Source organism: Scyliorhinus canicula, chromosome 15, assembly GCF_902713615.1.
Source record: "Scyliorhinus canicula chromosome 15, sScyCan1.1, whole genome shotgun sequence".
Lineage (NCBI taxonomy): Eukaryota > Metazoa > Chordata > Chondrichthyes > Carcharhiniformes > Scyliorhinidae > Scyliorhinus > Scyliorhinus canicula.
The window spans coordinates 56609149-56626238 of NC_052160.1; the positions used below are offsets into that span (position 1 = coordinate 56609149).

The 17090-nt window shown below is 43.4% G+C and overlaps 1 protein-coding gene and 1 long non-coding RNA gene across 6 annotated transcripts in view; one reads left to right on the top strand and one right to left on the bottom strand.

Moving 5' to 3' along the window:
• sdk1a (sidekick cell adhesion molecule 1a) overlaps nucleotides 1–17090 on the top strand; it is a 1043142-nt gene that overhangs the window by 851164 nt on the left and 174888 nt on the right. For all 5 annotated transcript variants that reach the window (XM_038820122.1, XM_038820123.1, XM_038820124.1 and 2 more), the window contains 2 exons: nucleotides 9221–9336; nucleotides 14990–15179. In XM_038820122.1, the coding sequence (XP_038676050.1) occupies nucleotides 9221–9336; nucleotides 14990–15179 (306 nt within the window). The remainder of the gene's footprint in view (nucleotides 1–9220; nucleotides 9337–14989; nucleotides 15180–17090) is intronic.
• LOC119978467 lies at nucleotides 1835–15160 on the bottom strand. Its single transcript, XR_005463460.1, has 3 exons — nucleotides 15029–15160; nucleotides 4504–4592; nucleotides 1835–3605 (listed from the first exon to the last, which is right to left on the bottom strand). It is a non-coding gene; the product is annotated as an uncharacterized LOC119978467 (long non-coding RNA).

Genomic DNA, 17090 nt, shown 5'->3' on the forward strand with positions numbered 1-17090 from the left:
CTCAAGATGCGGATGTCGTGCTCCAGGTTTACCACTGTGGTCACCACCCTAGTAGTGTTGGCCTTAGTGCCAAGCAATGCCGCTATCATCTCCTGCACTTGCAGCCTTTGGGCCCCTCCAATCAACCTTATAGTCGCTGGAATGTCGCTAACACCCCCTCCTGAATCTCACGGCTATGTCCTATCAGCTCCATCAGCTCTGGGAGAACCTTGTCCAGAGGCTCGGCAGCTGGCTGGGACACAGTTATGTGCTGGGATCCACCAGATCTCTGACTGCTGTCTCGCTTCGATGTTCCTGCCTTCACCTGATGCGCATCAGCAACTGTGTGGTGCTCACCAGATTGTGCCCCAGAAGCCTGTCCAGTAATGCCGCCCATCTAGGTGTGTGTTTCTGGGCTGATGGAAGGTGCGGGTGATAGCTGTGACACCTCACCAGCAGTCCGTTCTGAGCTCTCTTCCAAGGTGTTCTCTTAGATGGCAGGAAGGTGGTGCAACTCGGGATGGCCTGGCCTCATCAGATCGAGATCCTCTGAAACAATAGACATGTGGTCATTGAGAGGGAACGTTCATTTTGTCTGACATGAACAACTCATTTGGGATATGGTGAAGGGACAGTGGATTCTCATCTCTGTGGTGGAGACCAACTTCATTTTCGGTCACTGCTCCCTCCTCGGGCAAACCCGCAATTTCATGGGAGGTGAGGACTCGAAGCTCCAGGATTTCCCCTTCCATCTTGGCCCTTTCCCGTTTATTATGGGCTATCTTCTCCTGCGGGGACAAAGAAAGGGCATTGTGAGCTGCACTCTTGATGGGTCAGGGGGTCGTTAGCTGGTGGCATGTGTGGGCACTGCAGCCGGACATGAGGGGGGTGCCAGGGGGTTTTGAGCAACAGGAACAAAGATCAGATGTGGGGAGGGTGCGAGGTGTCAGCCAGTAGATTGGAGAGGGGGTTTGAGAATTTGAGGAGTGGCAGGTGGAACTGATGACAGGAGAGAGGTCATAACGTACCCTTGCAGCTCATTATAGGTCGTCTGTCTTCTTCCTACATTGTACCGCAGTCCTCACGGTTATGCTGCCTGCACTGACAGCCACTGCCACTGCCTCCCAGCGGCACTGCTGACCCTGCTGCTGGTTCCCCCATCCTCCTTGGTGGAACAAGGTCAAGAAGCCTTGTGAGGTTCACAGCGTCGAGAAGCCTTGTGAGGTTGGCATCCGCAAAGCGAGGAGCCAGGCATGCATGTTGACTGGGAGTGAGTGGAAGGGAGTATTGAAAAGCTGCTCTCTCTTGTTAGCGGTGAGATGCTGAGGCGCGAGTTTGGCCAATCAGATGCCGAGGGAGCCAATAATGACGAGAATCTCGTGGGAGCTCATTTTCTGCATTAAGTGCATTTGGATATGGGCTGAGATCTCACAAACGCAGCCGTTACGGAAAGCCCGCTGAATGTGCCCAAAACTGGACGTTGAAATTTTTCCGTTGAATCACGCCCATAGTGTTTTTCATAACCACCAGTCGCCCAAAGCGCCTTACAGCCAATGAAGTACTTTTGAAACGTAGTCACTGTTGTAACGTCGGAAACATAGCAGCAAGGTGGGGCAGCACAGTGGTTAGCACTGTTGCTTCACAGCCCCAGGTTTGATTCCTGGCTTTTGGCATTGTCTGTGCGGACCCCGTGTCTGCGTGGGTTTTCTCCGGATGCTCCGGTTTCCTCCCACAGTCCAAAGATGTGCAGGTTAGGTAGATTGGCCATGATAAATTGCCCTTAATGTCCAAAATGGATAGGTGGGGTTACTGGGTTACGGGGAAAGGGTGGAGGTGTGGGCTTAAGTAGGATGCTCTTTCCAAGGGCTGGTGAAGACTCGATGGGCCGAATGGTCTTCTGCACTGTAAATTCTATGTAAAGTTATGCATGTCAAAATCACTGTTCACACATTGAGTAAAGGACAGATCTGGAGCCACTCTTTTCCTTAAAACAAGTTTGTTCAAAGGGCAGCACGGTGGCCTAGTGGTTAGCACAACCGCCTCACGGCGCTGAGGTCCCAGGTTCGATCCCGGCTCTGGGTCACTGTCCCTGTGGAGTTTGCACGTTCTCCCCGTGTCTGCGTGGGTTTCGCCCCCACAACCCAAAAATGTGCAGAGTAGGTGGATTGGCCACGCTAAATTGCCCCTTAATTGGAAAAATAATTGGCTAATCTAAATTTATTTAAAAAAAACAAGTTTGTTCACAAATCCACAGGCACAAATGCCCCTTTTTCCTTCCCCATACTGGGGTAAACCAGGTCTTGACTTTGATTATCTGTTCCTTCATGTCGGCGGTATCCTCTGTTCCCGTTGCAGTGAATGGAGATTTGGCTGAGCGCCAGATTCTCTGTCCTCACTGGCAGCAGTAGAGAGGCGGACACATGGAGAATCTCGCCCCTTATATACTCAAGAATAATTCTCTGATCTTCCCCAACTTGTAACAGCTGCTCTCACTTACAAACTAAAGCGTGCACTTTATTGTAACAGGATTCCTGTCAACAGCGAATGGCAAATTCCCACAAACAGCAAAATGAAAATGACCAGATAAATATTGTCGAGGACACCTGGGGTGCTTCCCCTGTTCTTTGAAATAGTGCCAAGAGATTTTTTACATCCAACTGAGCAAGCAGATGGGGCCTTGGTTTCATGTCTGATCCAAAAGACAGCATCTCCAACAGAGCACCACTCCCTCAGCTATGCTTTGGAGTGTCAGCCTTATTTTTATTGTGCTCTAGCCCTGGGGTGGGACTTTAACCCAGAGCCCTGTGATTCAGAGATGAGTGTGCTACCAAATGAGATGTGGCTGACACTTCAATATAATGTAAGATTAAGTCAAATCAGTGGGTAGCTGCGCCACACTGGACAGCTAGGAGACAGTCTTAATCATTTGTCTGACCTTTGAATTAGTGTGCCATTTTCTGAGCGAAATCTGCTTACCTTGACCTCATTCAAAATTGGACAGAGCACTGCACAGCAGAAATATCCTAAATCTTGGAGAAGCACTGAGGCAGACTTACTATTAACCAGTCTTAATGGTAGCTACAGAGCATCCAACTCAGTCTGTGCTGATTAAAGCCTGGAATGTGACAGCAAAATCCTTATAATGTTAGGACAGTTCCAAATTAAACATCTTCTGTTTGTCAATAAACTGAGTGTGACTTGCGCAAGTATAAAACAACAAACTTGAGTTTAAAGTCCAATTTCAACTTATTTAAATGCACAAACTGTAATACACAAAGCATTCTGTAATATCAGAAATGTCAATGCCGTCTTGCTCCAGTGGCGCAATCGGTTAGCGCGCGGTTCTTATCCAGCAGAAATGTCAATACCAAAGTTAGAGTGAGAGAACCAATTCCTCAGAGCAAGACTTTAAAGATACTAAAAGTGTTCTCGGAGTCCAGGAATTAATGGTTTTCAACGTTGGTTGCTATCCATGGCCCCCGTAAGAAAGTGCATGGACATGGATACTGAAAAAAGATACGAGCAGGCTGGAAGTGATGTCTTGTATGAGCAAACAGCCAATTTCCAGTCGTAACCCAACTTCACACAAGAAGAATGACTACTAAGTACTGAAGGTTTGCCAACACCTGTGAGACCACACAATAACAAGGGTTAGCACTTTAAGGAAATAAGAGAAAACTGGATTTTATCTCTACAATTCTTATTGCCTGCTTGTGAATATAAAGTAATTATAATTAGTGGTAAAATATTGACAGAGTTCACTGTTTCAAATATCAAATTTCACTTTTCATTTGCACTTTGATAATGATTGTAATGAGAGGGAACATAATACTAGACAAAATAATCATACATGCACTTTGGATGCAGTGAGATCGATGTGCCTTATATTGCTCTAAACGTGGTTTTTATTCAAGAGTGCTTCTAGTCTCATAATAGTTATCAGTCTTGACTAAGTTGATGATACTTCGCTTCGGCATCAATTGATTGTGTGCTCATTCCCCACTCCATATAATGAGCACATAATCTAGACTGATACGTCAGTCAGATACTGCGGAAGTACTATGTTGTCAAATGTTCTTTTTCTTTACGTTTGTTCTCGCTGGAATGACAGAGGTTGAGGGGCGACCTGGTAGAGGTCTACAAAATTATGAGGGGCATAGACAGAGTGGATAGTCAGAGACCTTTCCCAGGGTAGAGAGGTCAATTACTAGGGAGCATAGGTTTAAGGGGCAAGGTTTAGAGGAGATGTACGAGGCAAGTTTTTTTACACAGAGGGTAGTGGGTGCCTGGAACTCGCTGCCGGAGGAGGTGGTGGAAGCAGGGATGATATTGACGTTTTAGGGGCATCTTGACAAATACATGAATAGGATGGGAATAGAGGGATATGGACCCCGGAAGTGTAGAAGATTTTAGTTTAGACGGGGAGCATGGTCGGCGTAGGCTTGGAGGGCCGAAGGGCCTGTTCCTGTGCTGTACTTTTCTTTGTTCTTAGTTCTTTGTTCTTTGAATATAATAGTTGCTTACTTCTATCATTTGTGACTCCAACTGCCAGTTCATGGAAGTGCTTCCTAATTTGATGAGGCTTTCACGTAAATCTCACGCAGTGATTTCACCTGGATTGTGGAGAAAAAATGCTGCCATGATTAAGAAAATAAAAAGAAATAAATTAGCTTGGAAAAGGAGGAGCAAAAGAAGGTAGAATTAAGAAAACAGTGTTGATTATGTTTTGCTGACTGTAATAATAAAAGCAAACTATTGCAGATTCCAAAAATCAGAAATAAAACAGAAAATGCTGAGAAATCTCAGCAGGTCTGGCAGCATCTGTGGAGAGAGAAACAGAGTTAACATTTCGAGTCCAACATGACTTCTTCAGAACTCTGAGTGAGAGTCATGTGGACTTGAAATGTTAATGACTGTTACCTTAACTTGATGTTTTTTGAAAGAGCTGAACCTGCACTTTGATATCTAGGTACCGCACATAAAACATAAAATGGAACATAAGGTGGAGGTAATTTGAAGTATTAAAATACCATGTTAGCATCCCTAGGATTTGTTGTTTGCCTTGTAGAGATTGGAGCTCTGGTTACCAGAGAATTCCTACAGTGCAGAAGGAGGTCATTTGGCCCATCAAGTCTGCACTGACCCTCTGAAAGAGCACTAGGCCCACTCCCTCACCCCATCCCCTTAACCCCACCTAACCTGCACATCTGTAACTCAGCTGAAAGTTATCATGAAGGTACTATTACTTAATTGAGATGGTGGCCAGTTGACTAGTGTTTAATAATGCCTCTTTTACCTGATCTCCAAGAGATGTATGATAATGCAATTGATTATCTCCTCACTTCAACTATGTATTCTCCTAGATAGTGCAGAAGAGATCCAAAATGCTCATGTGGGAATTACAGTGTGATTCTGTACTATCTTGTAGGTAATCAGAAATAAGCTTGGGATATAATTCTGAATTAATTCTAACACAATCATTAAGTAGTATTGAGTAAATTCCAAGTTGTACATTGTATTGACAGTGTCTAAATTGCCTCATCAGGCCAGATAAATGAGTGAGATAAAAATGGAACTATTGAAGAGGTGGGAGGAGTGGACCCGTGGAGGTTCGTGTGAGAGGAAAGGGAGTTCTTGTTTTTCTCCACGGTGCACAAAGTGTATTCACGGATTGACTACTCCATTATAAGTAGTTCGCTACTGGCTTGAGTTAAGGCGGCTGAATATTCAGCGGTAGTAATTTTGGTTCATGCCCCACGTTGGGTGGACTTGGCACTGGGAGTGGGGCAAGAGCACAGCAGGGGTTGCCGGTTAGGCGTTGGGTTGCTGTCGGATTTTGGAGGTCTGTTGGAGGATTTCAAGGGCCATACAGGAAGACATTACGAATAATGACAATGGATAGGTCTCATCCTCGATTCTATGGGAGGCATTGAAAGTGTTGGTCAGGGGAGAGATGATAGCAATTATAGCACATGCAGATGTGGAAGATAGGGAGGAGTGACAGAAATTGGTGGATAAGATTTTCAGTGTGACAGAAATTGGTGGATAAGATTTTCAGTGTGGATCGTAGATATGCAAGGGATCTGACCCCTGAATTGTTCATGTGCAGGAAGGAACTGTAATGCAGTTCGACCTGATGTCAACGGACACAGTGGTGTGGTAGTTGAGACAATCAAAAGGGGCAGTATCCGAGTATGGGGGGAAGGCGAATTGGCTTTTGGCTTTTCAATTAAGGTGGCGGGAGGAGGAGAGGGAGATCATTCAGGTTGAGGACTGAGAGGGTAAGTTGGTCTCCGGAGGAGGTGAATGGGATGTTCAAGGCTTTTTATGAGAAGTTATATCGGTCGGGATGGCGGAGTTTGTGGGGGGATCTGGAGTTTCCCAAAGTGGGGGAGGAGCTGCAGGAGGAGCTGGAGGCCCCGCTTTGTTTGGAGACGATCCAGGGTGTATTGAAGCAGATGCAATCAGAAAAGGCGCCGTGACCGGATGGTTTCCCAGTGGAGTTTTATGAAAGGTTCATGGATCAGTTGTTGATGGGCACATTTCGGGACTTCTTGGACCGGGGTGCTCCCATGTGGACATTGGGCAGGCATCCATTTCGCTGCTTTTGAAGGAGAAAGACCCCAAAGAGTGTGGGTCGTACCGCCCGACAGAGATGCCAAATTGCTTGCCAAGGTGTTGACTTTAAGACTCAATTCGGTCCTCCCGGAGTTGATGGGGGAAGATCAGATGGGGTTCGTGAAAGGGCGGAGGCTGTCGGCAAATTTGCGCTGGTTGCTTAATGTGGTGCATTCCCCTGCAACCAGTCCGGTACCGGAGATTATTGTTTCTCTGAATGCAGCGAAGGCGTTCGACTGGGTGGAGTGGAGATATATCTTCACAGTACTGGAGAAATTTGGACTCGGTCCCGGATTGTGTCCTGGATGCTGCAACTGTATACGCCGCCATTTGCAAGTGTTTGTACTAATGATATGATCTCAGACCTTTCAGTTACATCAGGGCATAAGGTAAGGATGTCCACTGTCTCATTTGCTGTTTGTAATGGCAATTGAGTCGTTGGCTATGGCAATGAGGTCCTCGAAGGAATGGAACGGGATAGTTAGAGAGGGGGTGGAACATAGGGGGTCGTTATATGCTGATGATTTGTTGTTATACATGAGAGACCTGCAGATATCTATTGGGAACATTGTGAAGATTTTGAAGCAATTGGGGCTTTATCTGACTATAAGCAAAATATAGGGGAAAGTGAATGTTTTGTGGTAGGAGCAGTGGGAGGGGGAACTGAACTGAGGGGATTGCCATTTTGATTGGCAGGCACCAACGTCTGGTTCTTTTGGTACAGGTGGTGGGAGAGTGGGAACAGTTACGTAAGCTGAATTATATGAGGGGGTCGAGGCAAACTTTCAGAGGTGGTAAAGCCTCTCGCTATCATTGGTGGATCGAGTTCAGCCAATTAATATATTGCCTAAATTCCTATTCCTGTCCCAGTATTTCTGCCCAAATCGTTTTTTTCAAGCGGTAAACTGGCTTATTGCCGGACTTATCAGGGCAGGCAAGGTCCCATGGATTCGAAGGGTTGAGCTTCAGAGGGAGAGACAGGCAAGGGGCCTTAAGGCGCGCTGCCAAATTACTATTGGCCGGCTAACACGGGGCAGGTGTTGGGGTGGTGCGGGAGCCCTCTGGGTAAGTATGGAATCAGAGTCCATTAGGGAGACGGGCTTGAGAGCACTAATAAGGACGGCGCCACTCCCGGTGTTGCCGACGAAATATTCAACAAATCCTGTGATGGTGACCACACTAAAAATTGGAGGCAACTTCACCAACATTTTGAATTCGGAGCACCTTCGTGGCTGGTTCTCATCTGTGCCAATCACTTATTCGAACCGGCAAGGTTGGATGCAACATTTAATGCTTGGCTGGAGAGAGGGATGGAGAAGGGAGCCCGCACATCATACACACATGTTCTGGTCATGCCCCAGTCTGGTGGAGTTTTGAGAGCCCTTTTTTGACACCATGTCGGTGATCCTGAATGTGAGGGTGAAACTCTGACCACTGGCGACGTTTTTACTGGTCTCCGAAGTGCCAAAACTGCGGATGGGAGCAGGAGCTGATGTCCTGGCCTTTGCTTCATTGGTGGCTCAGAGGCGTATCTTATTGATTGAAGGACGGCAGCACCGCCAAAGGCTTCGGCGTGGCTGGGCGATATGATGAAGAGAGGGTTGATTGAGGGGGTATATTGAAGATGGTGACCTTTTATACTATATTTCAAAGAATTGGTCATTGCTCGAGTTTAAGGGGGGGGAGGGGTGTTTGCTTATTTATTGGTGGGGTGTGTAGCCCGGGTGGGGGAGGTGAGGTGGAGGTGAGAGGCTTTGGAAAATGTGTTTGTTGATGGAATCTTGTTGAAGAATGTTTGTTACCGTTCATGCCTTTTACATTCCTTGAAATGAAATGTTAAAAATTTAACAAAAATCATTTCCAAAAAAATGGTACTATTAAAGATGCACTCATAAGAAGCGAAACCAAAGCTGATACCTTTGATAAAAGCAATCTCAGTAAACTTTAAACTACCTCCGTTTTAATTTGTTTTCAATTTGATTTTGTTTATTGTCACGTGTACCAAGGTACAGTGAAAAGTATTTTTCCGCGAGCAGCTCAACAGATCATTAAGTACATGAAAAGAAAAGGAAATAAAAGAAAATACATAATAGGGCAATACAAGCTACACAATGTAACTACATAAACACCGGCATCGGGTGAAGCATACAGGGGTGTAGTGTTAATCCGATCAGTCCATAAGAGGCTCGTTTAGGAGACTGGTAACAGCAATTTGATAGTGACATATATATACTATAAAATTATGAAAAAACATCAGTTAAACAGTAATGTAAATATTGTACTATATAAGCAACCCTACTTGTGTGGAATTTGCACATCTCCCCGTGTCTGCGTGGGTCTCAGCCCCACAAACCAAAAAGGATGTGCAGGGTTCGTGGATTGACAACGCTAAATTGCCCCTTAATTCGAAAAAAGATAATTGGACACTCTAAATTTAAAAAAAAAAGCAACCTTTCTATTGGTCTCACTGATTGTAAAAGAAAAAAAATGATCCCAATGACTTAAGTATAAAAGAAAATGAACCATCATCCTCTGCCTCAATGTTTAATGAGCATGAAAACCAAAATAGTTCCCATGGTTTTAACTGTTGCAATTATATTTCTTTCTTTGCTCTTACTTTCAGTTCCATCAGCTGCTCCAGGGAATGTTACAGCAGAGTCTGTGAGTTCCACGCAGATCCTGGTCATGTGGGGACCAGTCCCGGAATCTGATCAAAATGGACTAATCTTGGGATATAAGGTATTGTATTTACTTAACGATAGAAATAACAAAAAAACTGACCAGCTGGTTCATCAGGTCTCCCATTCATCTTTGTTACAACTAGGAAACACGGCTGCCAATGTTCCCCTGCCACCAGCAGCCATGTAACCCCCGAGGGAAAGCAGAAAGAAGGCTTAAACAGCAACATTCAGTTGAGCACTAAACGTCCTGCAATACCCTGATGAAGAAAAACCAGGAAATTTAAATTACAATGTTGGACTTCAGGGCACTCTCCCAGCATTGTCACACAAACACCATTAACCTAAGGCAGAGAAAAACTTCCCATTGAACATTTTACAAAATGTGCATGTTGAGTCAAAAACAATTAATAGAATTTTGAGGGGTAAAGGGATATAGATCAAGTACAAGTAAATAGGGTTCAGGTGCAGATCAGACAGGATCTAATAGAATGGCTGGATAGGTAAAAGCAGCTGAAATGCCTGTTCCTGTGTACCTAAAGTACCTTCCTCCGCAGGCTATTTATGAAGGCCCACCTTCTCAACCTTGCCCCTCGTCTGAAGTGTGGTGACCCTGAGGTTAAATCACCACCAGTCAGCTCTCCCCCTCAAGAGGGAAAGCAGCCTATGTCATCTGCGACTATAGCAACTTTACCTTTACCTAAAGTACAGCAGTGTCGAGATTGGAGGTTGACAGTGGATCAGTGGATTTTGTTATACGCTTACCAATGAAATTCGGCTCATCAGATTTTAACTCTGCTGTTCTGTGAATGAAAAGTAATCCATCCGAAGTAAGATGGAGTCATATAGCTAGTGTGAAAGTTATGATGATCCAACATGCTTTTACATTAAATCTGTCTCAGCCTCAATCCAGGTTTCAGCTCAGCATTACATATGCCGTATGGGTCATTGCTGAATTCTGAACACCTTATTCTCTCTGTGTGTCAATGGGTGAGGTGCTTTTATCCATTGACTCAAAAAATGTTTGTTATGTAAATTAACCTTGTGAAATCACCTGATTTATTAATAAATGCAACATACTTTACTTTGTGGCTGGAGAAGTGCAGTTGGACAGATCAAATCTAATAACACAAGTAGTCTAATCGCTAAATGCTTATTAGTTTACAAGCTAGTCAGGCTAAGTATCAGATTAAACAATTGTAGTATTAACTTTGTTTGAGCAACCTTCACTATTTTCATAACTCTGTCCTCAAGTTAACTCCTTGCTATTGGTCTTTAGGAGGTTGTCACACCTGCCTGGTGCAGTCAAGTTCAAAAGAGCTGAAATCCAGAGGTGAGGTGAGAGTGACTGTCCTTGATATCAAGGCCATATTTGATCGAGTGTGGCATCAAGGAGCTCTCTCAAAATTGGAGTCAGTGGGAATCAGGGTGAAATTCTCCGCAGTTTGAAATCATTCCTCGCACAAAGGAAGATGGTTGTGGTGTTGGAGGTCAATCATCTCAGCTCCAGGACATCACTGCAGGAGTTCTTCAGGGGAATGACCTAGGCCCAGCTATCTTCAACTGCTTCATCAATGGCTAAATCGCTGGCTTTGAAAGCAGACCAAGGCAGGCCAGCAGCACGGTTCAATTCCTGTACCAGCCTCCCCGACCAGGCGCCAGAACGTGGCGACTAGGGGCTTTTCACAGTAACTTCATTTGAAGCCTACTTGTGACAATAAGCGATTTTCATTTCATTTCATTTTCATGAACTTCCATCCTAAGGTCAAAAGTAGGAATGTTCACTGATGATAGCACAATGTTCACCATTCGCAACTCCTCAGATACTGAAGCAGTCATGTCCAAATGCAATAAGACCTGGAAAATATTCAGGCTTGGGCTGACAAGTCACAAGTAAAATTCGTGCTGCACAAGTGCCAAGCAATGATCACCTCTAACAAGAGTCCAAAAATGTGCAGGTTAGGTGGATTAGCCAGGCTAAATTTCCCCTTGTGTCCAAAGGTTGGGTGGGGTTATGGTTTGCGGGAGAGAGGGTGCTCTCTCGGAGGATCGGTGCAGACTCGATGGGCCAAATGGTCTCCTGCACTGTAGGGATTCTATGATTTTCTAAGAGAGAGTCTAGTGGCTACAAGAGCAGGCCAGAGGCTAGAAACCTTGCAACAATTAACTCACCTCCTCACTCCCCAAAGCCTGTTCACAATCTTCAAGGCACAAATCAGGAGTGTGTTGGAACACACTCCGTTTGCCTGGGTGACTGCAGTTCCAACAACACTCAAGATGCTTAACACCATCCAGAACAAAGCAGCCCAATTGATTGTCATCCTTTCCACAACATTCACTCCCTCCACCACCGATGCACAGTAGCAGCAGCGTGAAGCACCTGTAAGGTACACTGCAGGAACTCGCCAATGCTCCTTCGGCAGCACCTTCAAAACCCACAACCACATCCATCCAGAATGACAAGGTTAGCAGACACATGGGAAACCACCACCCGGGAGTTCCCCTCCAAGCTACTCTCCACCTGACTTGGATCTATATCTCCATCCCTTCACAGTTGCTGGGTCAAAATTCTGGAATTCTTTCCCTAACAGCAACCGTATACCTACACAATTTTTCTTTTCTCTGTTTAGGGATGTGGACATCACCGGCTAGTCCAGCTTTTATTGCCCATTCCTTATTCCCCTGAGAAAGTGGTGATGAGTTGCCTTCATTAACCACTGCAGTCCCTGAGATGTAGATACACCCACAGTGCTGTTAGGGAGGAAGCATAGCAGTTCAAGAAGACAGCTCACCATCACCTCAAGGGCAATAAGGCTGGGCAATGGGAATCCCACATCCCATGAATTAAGAAAAAAAAAACACTGCCCCTTTGTCACCTTGCTAACGTACATTTCAAAAGGACGTGAATTACCAATTAGTATATTTTAGGTGAATGATAAATTATGCATTCTGATGGGGGTTGGGGAAATAAAGGGTTCTGATCAAATTTGTATAGTTCATCTGTTTTAAGCCTTCAGCTACAAAAGGGTTTGAAACAAAACATTTTAACCTTTTCATCATCTTGTGCTCTGAAGGGAATTAAAATGAGGATTAGTAACCCAGCTTTTTTCTCTGAAGGCAACATCATTGCTTGAGAAATGATAAGAGCCTTATTACCACAAATATCAAAGGGTTAAAAACAATCTGAGTGACTAAATAGAGAGTATGCTGCAGAGGGTGATCAAATTATTTATTTCCATAACTGAGTTATGGGCTGTCTCATGAGTTGGAATTAAACTCATATTTCATTACCTTTCATTGCCTATTCCATTTATAATTGTCATGTGTGTTTTATAAACACATCATTTTGGTAGGTGTTTAATTTATTTATTTTTATTTGTTTTCGGGTTATGAATGATGCTGCCAAGACAGCATTTATTGCTCAACCTTAAGTGGCACTGAGAAGGTGCGGGGTAACTGACCTACCGATGATGGAGGAATGGCAACATATGTCCAAGATAATGTGTGGCTTAGAAAGGAAATTGAAGGTGTTGGAATATATTTCATGATAATGGCAGTCATAGGTGACAGGTACTGTTAGAGTAACAATGGTAAGTTTCTGCATTGCAACCTGTGGATTGTACATTATGGAGCAACAGTGTGCTGATAAATGAAAGGGATAGATATTGAGTCCAGTGGCAGGAGTGTGATCAAGCGAGCTTCTCTTTCCTGGATGTTGTCGAGGCTCTTAAATGTTGCAGCTGCAGACAAGTGATGGTTGCTTCATCACACACCTGACTTGAGCCTTGTAAAACAACGGAGAGGCTTTGAGGAGTAGCAAAGTGAGCCACTCATCAAGGTTCGCAGTTGCTGCCATGCTCATGTAGTCACAGTGCCAATACAGATAGTCAAGTTAAACCTTTGGTCTGTGGTTACAACTCAGTAGTTTGAGGACTCGAGAATATTGTTAACTGCAGGGTAAAGTTTTCACCATTTGCACAATCGGTAAAAGTCATTTTAGAGGACCATATTATTCCAAAATACCAATCCTATAATGAACAATATAACATGTACTTATACAGCACTTCCCACATTCTTAGACATCCCAAAGTGCATTGTAGTCAGTGAATTAGATATGTTGTCAATCTTGCCAGCTGCAAATGCAGCAGAATAGCAAGATCTGATAAGTGGAAATAAGTTGTTGATTAGTTCAGCTATTTTTCTGATATTGGTTTTGTAATTTATGTTGGATCAGACACCTGGACGATTCACCTATTCTTCTTTAAATTGTGCTGTGAGATTTTTAAATTCAACTAAAATGATAGCTAGGACTTTACCATCTCATCTAAAAGAAGGCGCCTCTGACAGTTCTGCTCTTCTTAGTACTGTATACAACTATCAGCCCAGATTATTTTCCTACATTCTTGTAGTGGAGCTTGAAACTAGTCTTCTTTTTTTTTTAATTAAAAAAAAAAAATAAATTTAGATTAGCCAATTATTTTTTCTAATTAAGGGGCAATTTAGCGTGGCCAATCCACCTACTCTGCACATTTTTGGGTTGTGGGGGCGAAACCCACGCAGACATGGGGAGAATGTGCAAACTCCACACGGACAGTGACCCAGAGCCGGGATCGAACCTGGGACCTCAGCGCCGTGAGGCGGTTGTGCTAACCACTAGGCCACCGTGCTGCCCGAAACTAGTCTTCTGACTTGAAGGCAAGAGTTCTACCACTGAGTCAAATATTACAACATATAGCTTAGTTCAACTGTACTAACTTTTTTATACCCCTACCGAGCACACACACATCCCACTATCCTGAGATTTTGCTTTATAATAATCTTTATTGTCACAAATAGGCTTACATTAACGCTGCAGTGAAGTTACTGTGAAAAGCCCTTAGTCTCCACATTTCGGCGCCTACACAGAGGGAGAATTCAGAATATCTAAATTATCTAACAACATTTCTTTCGGAACTTGGGGGAGGAAATCCATGCAGACACAGGGAGAACGTGCAGACTCCACACAGACAGTAACCCAAACCGGGATTCAAACCTGTGACCCTGGAGCAGTGAAGCAATAGCGCTAACCACTGTGCTACCTTGCTGCCCAGTCTGGGCATTTTCATAGTTTATTAAGTATCTGTGATCCTCTACCAGAGTTCTTGCTTCAAGGCAGAAGAAACACAGATTTTAATTTTGATTTGGCAAGTTCTATCCCACCCTCCTATTTTTATTTGTAGTACCCTGTACTCTGCAGCTGCCTCTCTTGAAATTAATTTGCCACTCATTAGCCCAGGTGTAAACCCTGTCAAGCTGGCATGATAAGATCTTGGCTGCATAACCATACTTTTAGGTTGCATAGTTCATCATCCATGTGTCTTCTAGTTTAATGCTATTATGTGTTGCATTGTGAGCAATTTTTTGCGCAGCAAGTTATAAATTAATTTCATGCGGAGTACATACAGGTTTTCATCTCAAAGGTTTGAGCAGGTTTAAAACACACTATGGAAAAGAGAAATCATTTCCTTTTAAATTGATGTTTTACTTCAAGAATCTTATGATTGAGGAGAAGATGTTTGGTTTTGTAAATTTCTTTTTTTCTACTTAACATTGTTTAGTGTCAGAAACTTTATTTTTCAATTTTATTTTGGAAAAGATATGCATATCTGAATAGCTTTCACTCCAAGTTAAAAATCCAGGCGTAATAAAACTATATGTATATGTACTTGTCCTAGATCTTGTACCAAGAGAAAGATTCTGAATCCGATACTCACACTCATCTTGTGAAAGGAAACTTTACACAGTCTGTGGTCCTGAATGGTCTGAGGAAATACAGTCAATATGAGATACAAGTTTTAGCATTTACCAGGATTGGGAATGGAGTGCCGAGTTCCCCAGCTCTAATAGAGAGGACAAAAGATGATGGTAAGTTTTGAAATAATGTATTTGGTTAACGCAGCACCTTTTATTATAACCGCCTTAGTTAGATGAGGAGGAAACAAATGTTCCTCTGTTGATAACGTTTATCATCTTGACCAGCCACGTGTGTTCAGTGGCTTGTTGCTAACTTAATAAGTTATCTCACTATTTAAAAATTACTATTTCAGACTCCTTTGGTGGCTCAGGTACTTTACTCCACAGGTACTGATCCGTACATTCCAGGAACACCCCAAATTGGTGTTTAGAATGCTACACCTAGGCTCAGTGCCTTTGGGTTCAAAAGAGTAAATTAGCCGAGCCTTCTGTTTTTGATTACTATTCAGGCATCATTACTGGAACTAGACACAGATGAATGTTGGGTGAGGTCAGCATTGAGCTTAGTTATATTGTTACTCTGGATGAATAGTTTGCCAGCATTTACTATGAATGCCCTCACTCTAAAAATGAAAATGACTGCTTGCAAAGATAAGGGGGCACTGAACAGTAATGGAACTGGTCAACACCTCTGGGAGACAACAGGAGGGGAGGAACAGTTCCTGTTATTTGCTGTACAATGTAATTTTCTTTCAATAGCAGGCAGCATTCCCTAACCAGCACTTAGTCTCGGGTATGTGTTTCATGCTGATTGCAACTGAGAAGGAGCTGTAGGCATTAATACAGCAGCAGCAAAGTCTTAATGTACTTTGCTAATGTTACAATTTTGTTCGGAAAAGTTTACATTTAAGGAGAAATCCAAGCACCCAACAGAACTATGCCATAAGATTTCACATTTTTAAACAGAAACAAACTTTATTATATTATAAACATATTTAAACCATATAAGTACGATTAACGTATAGTTTACAACAATGTATACTATGAACTCAGTTTTTCATTTTACTTCCCCCCCCCCCCCCCCCCCCCCTCCCAAAGAATTCCCTTATACATTGCTACAATCTTGAAGCTGTATTCAATCCTGTAGTGACCAACACAAACATATGTCACAGCACTTAGGAATTCACTTAGAAACTTTGGAACCTCAAATTTTCCAACCCCTCTTTGCTGGAGTCTTGCTGTTTATTAATATATGGAAAATGCTTGCAGTCAAGGATATTTAGGGGATCTTGCACTTGTGGCGGATTTACTACATGTTTGAGATTTTTATTTGAGAGATTGCTTCAAACTAACTTAAGAGAATTAACTTGCTTAAAAACGATTCTTATTTTGGAGAACTAATGTAGTGCACTCAGGCACTAACTAGGTCAGGGGTGGGCAAACTTTTCCGTGCAAGGGCCACATTCAGAAATTCACAATTTTAAAGGGCCGCATAGTATATTAAGTAAAATAATTACTTCACCCGGTTCTGATTCTGGGCGCCTCATATAGAACATAGAACAGTACAGCACAGAACAGGCCCTTCGGCCCTCGATGTTGTGCCGAGCAATGATCACCCTACTCAAGTCAACGTTTCCACCCTATACCAGTAAATAACCCAACAGCGCCCCCCCCCCCCCCCCCCCCCCCCCATTAACCTTAAAAAAAATTATATTTTTTTTAAATGTTAAAAAAAAATGTCTTTTTTTTTATGACTTGGTGGGCCGCATAAAGACCTTTGGCGGGCCATAGTTTGCCCACCCCTGAACTAGATTGTAGTTCCAACATCTAGGATTTTTTTTGTTTGTTTTGACAATTCCCCATTTTTTCCCATTTTCTCTTCTCTCTTGAAATCCTTCACTGCTAGTTCAGTTCGATAAGCCTGGGTCACCCTCTGGTTCCTCATCCAAATGCCTATTCGTTGATGGGCTTTAATAATTAAATGGCAGGAGGATCATTGGGGTATCAGTTGACTCTAATCCTATGTACATCTGACACCCCATGTCCAGAATCAGTAAGATTGCTAGGTGACAGTCAAAAGCA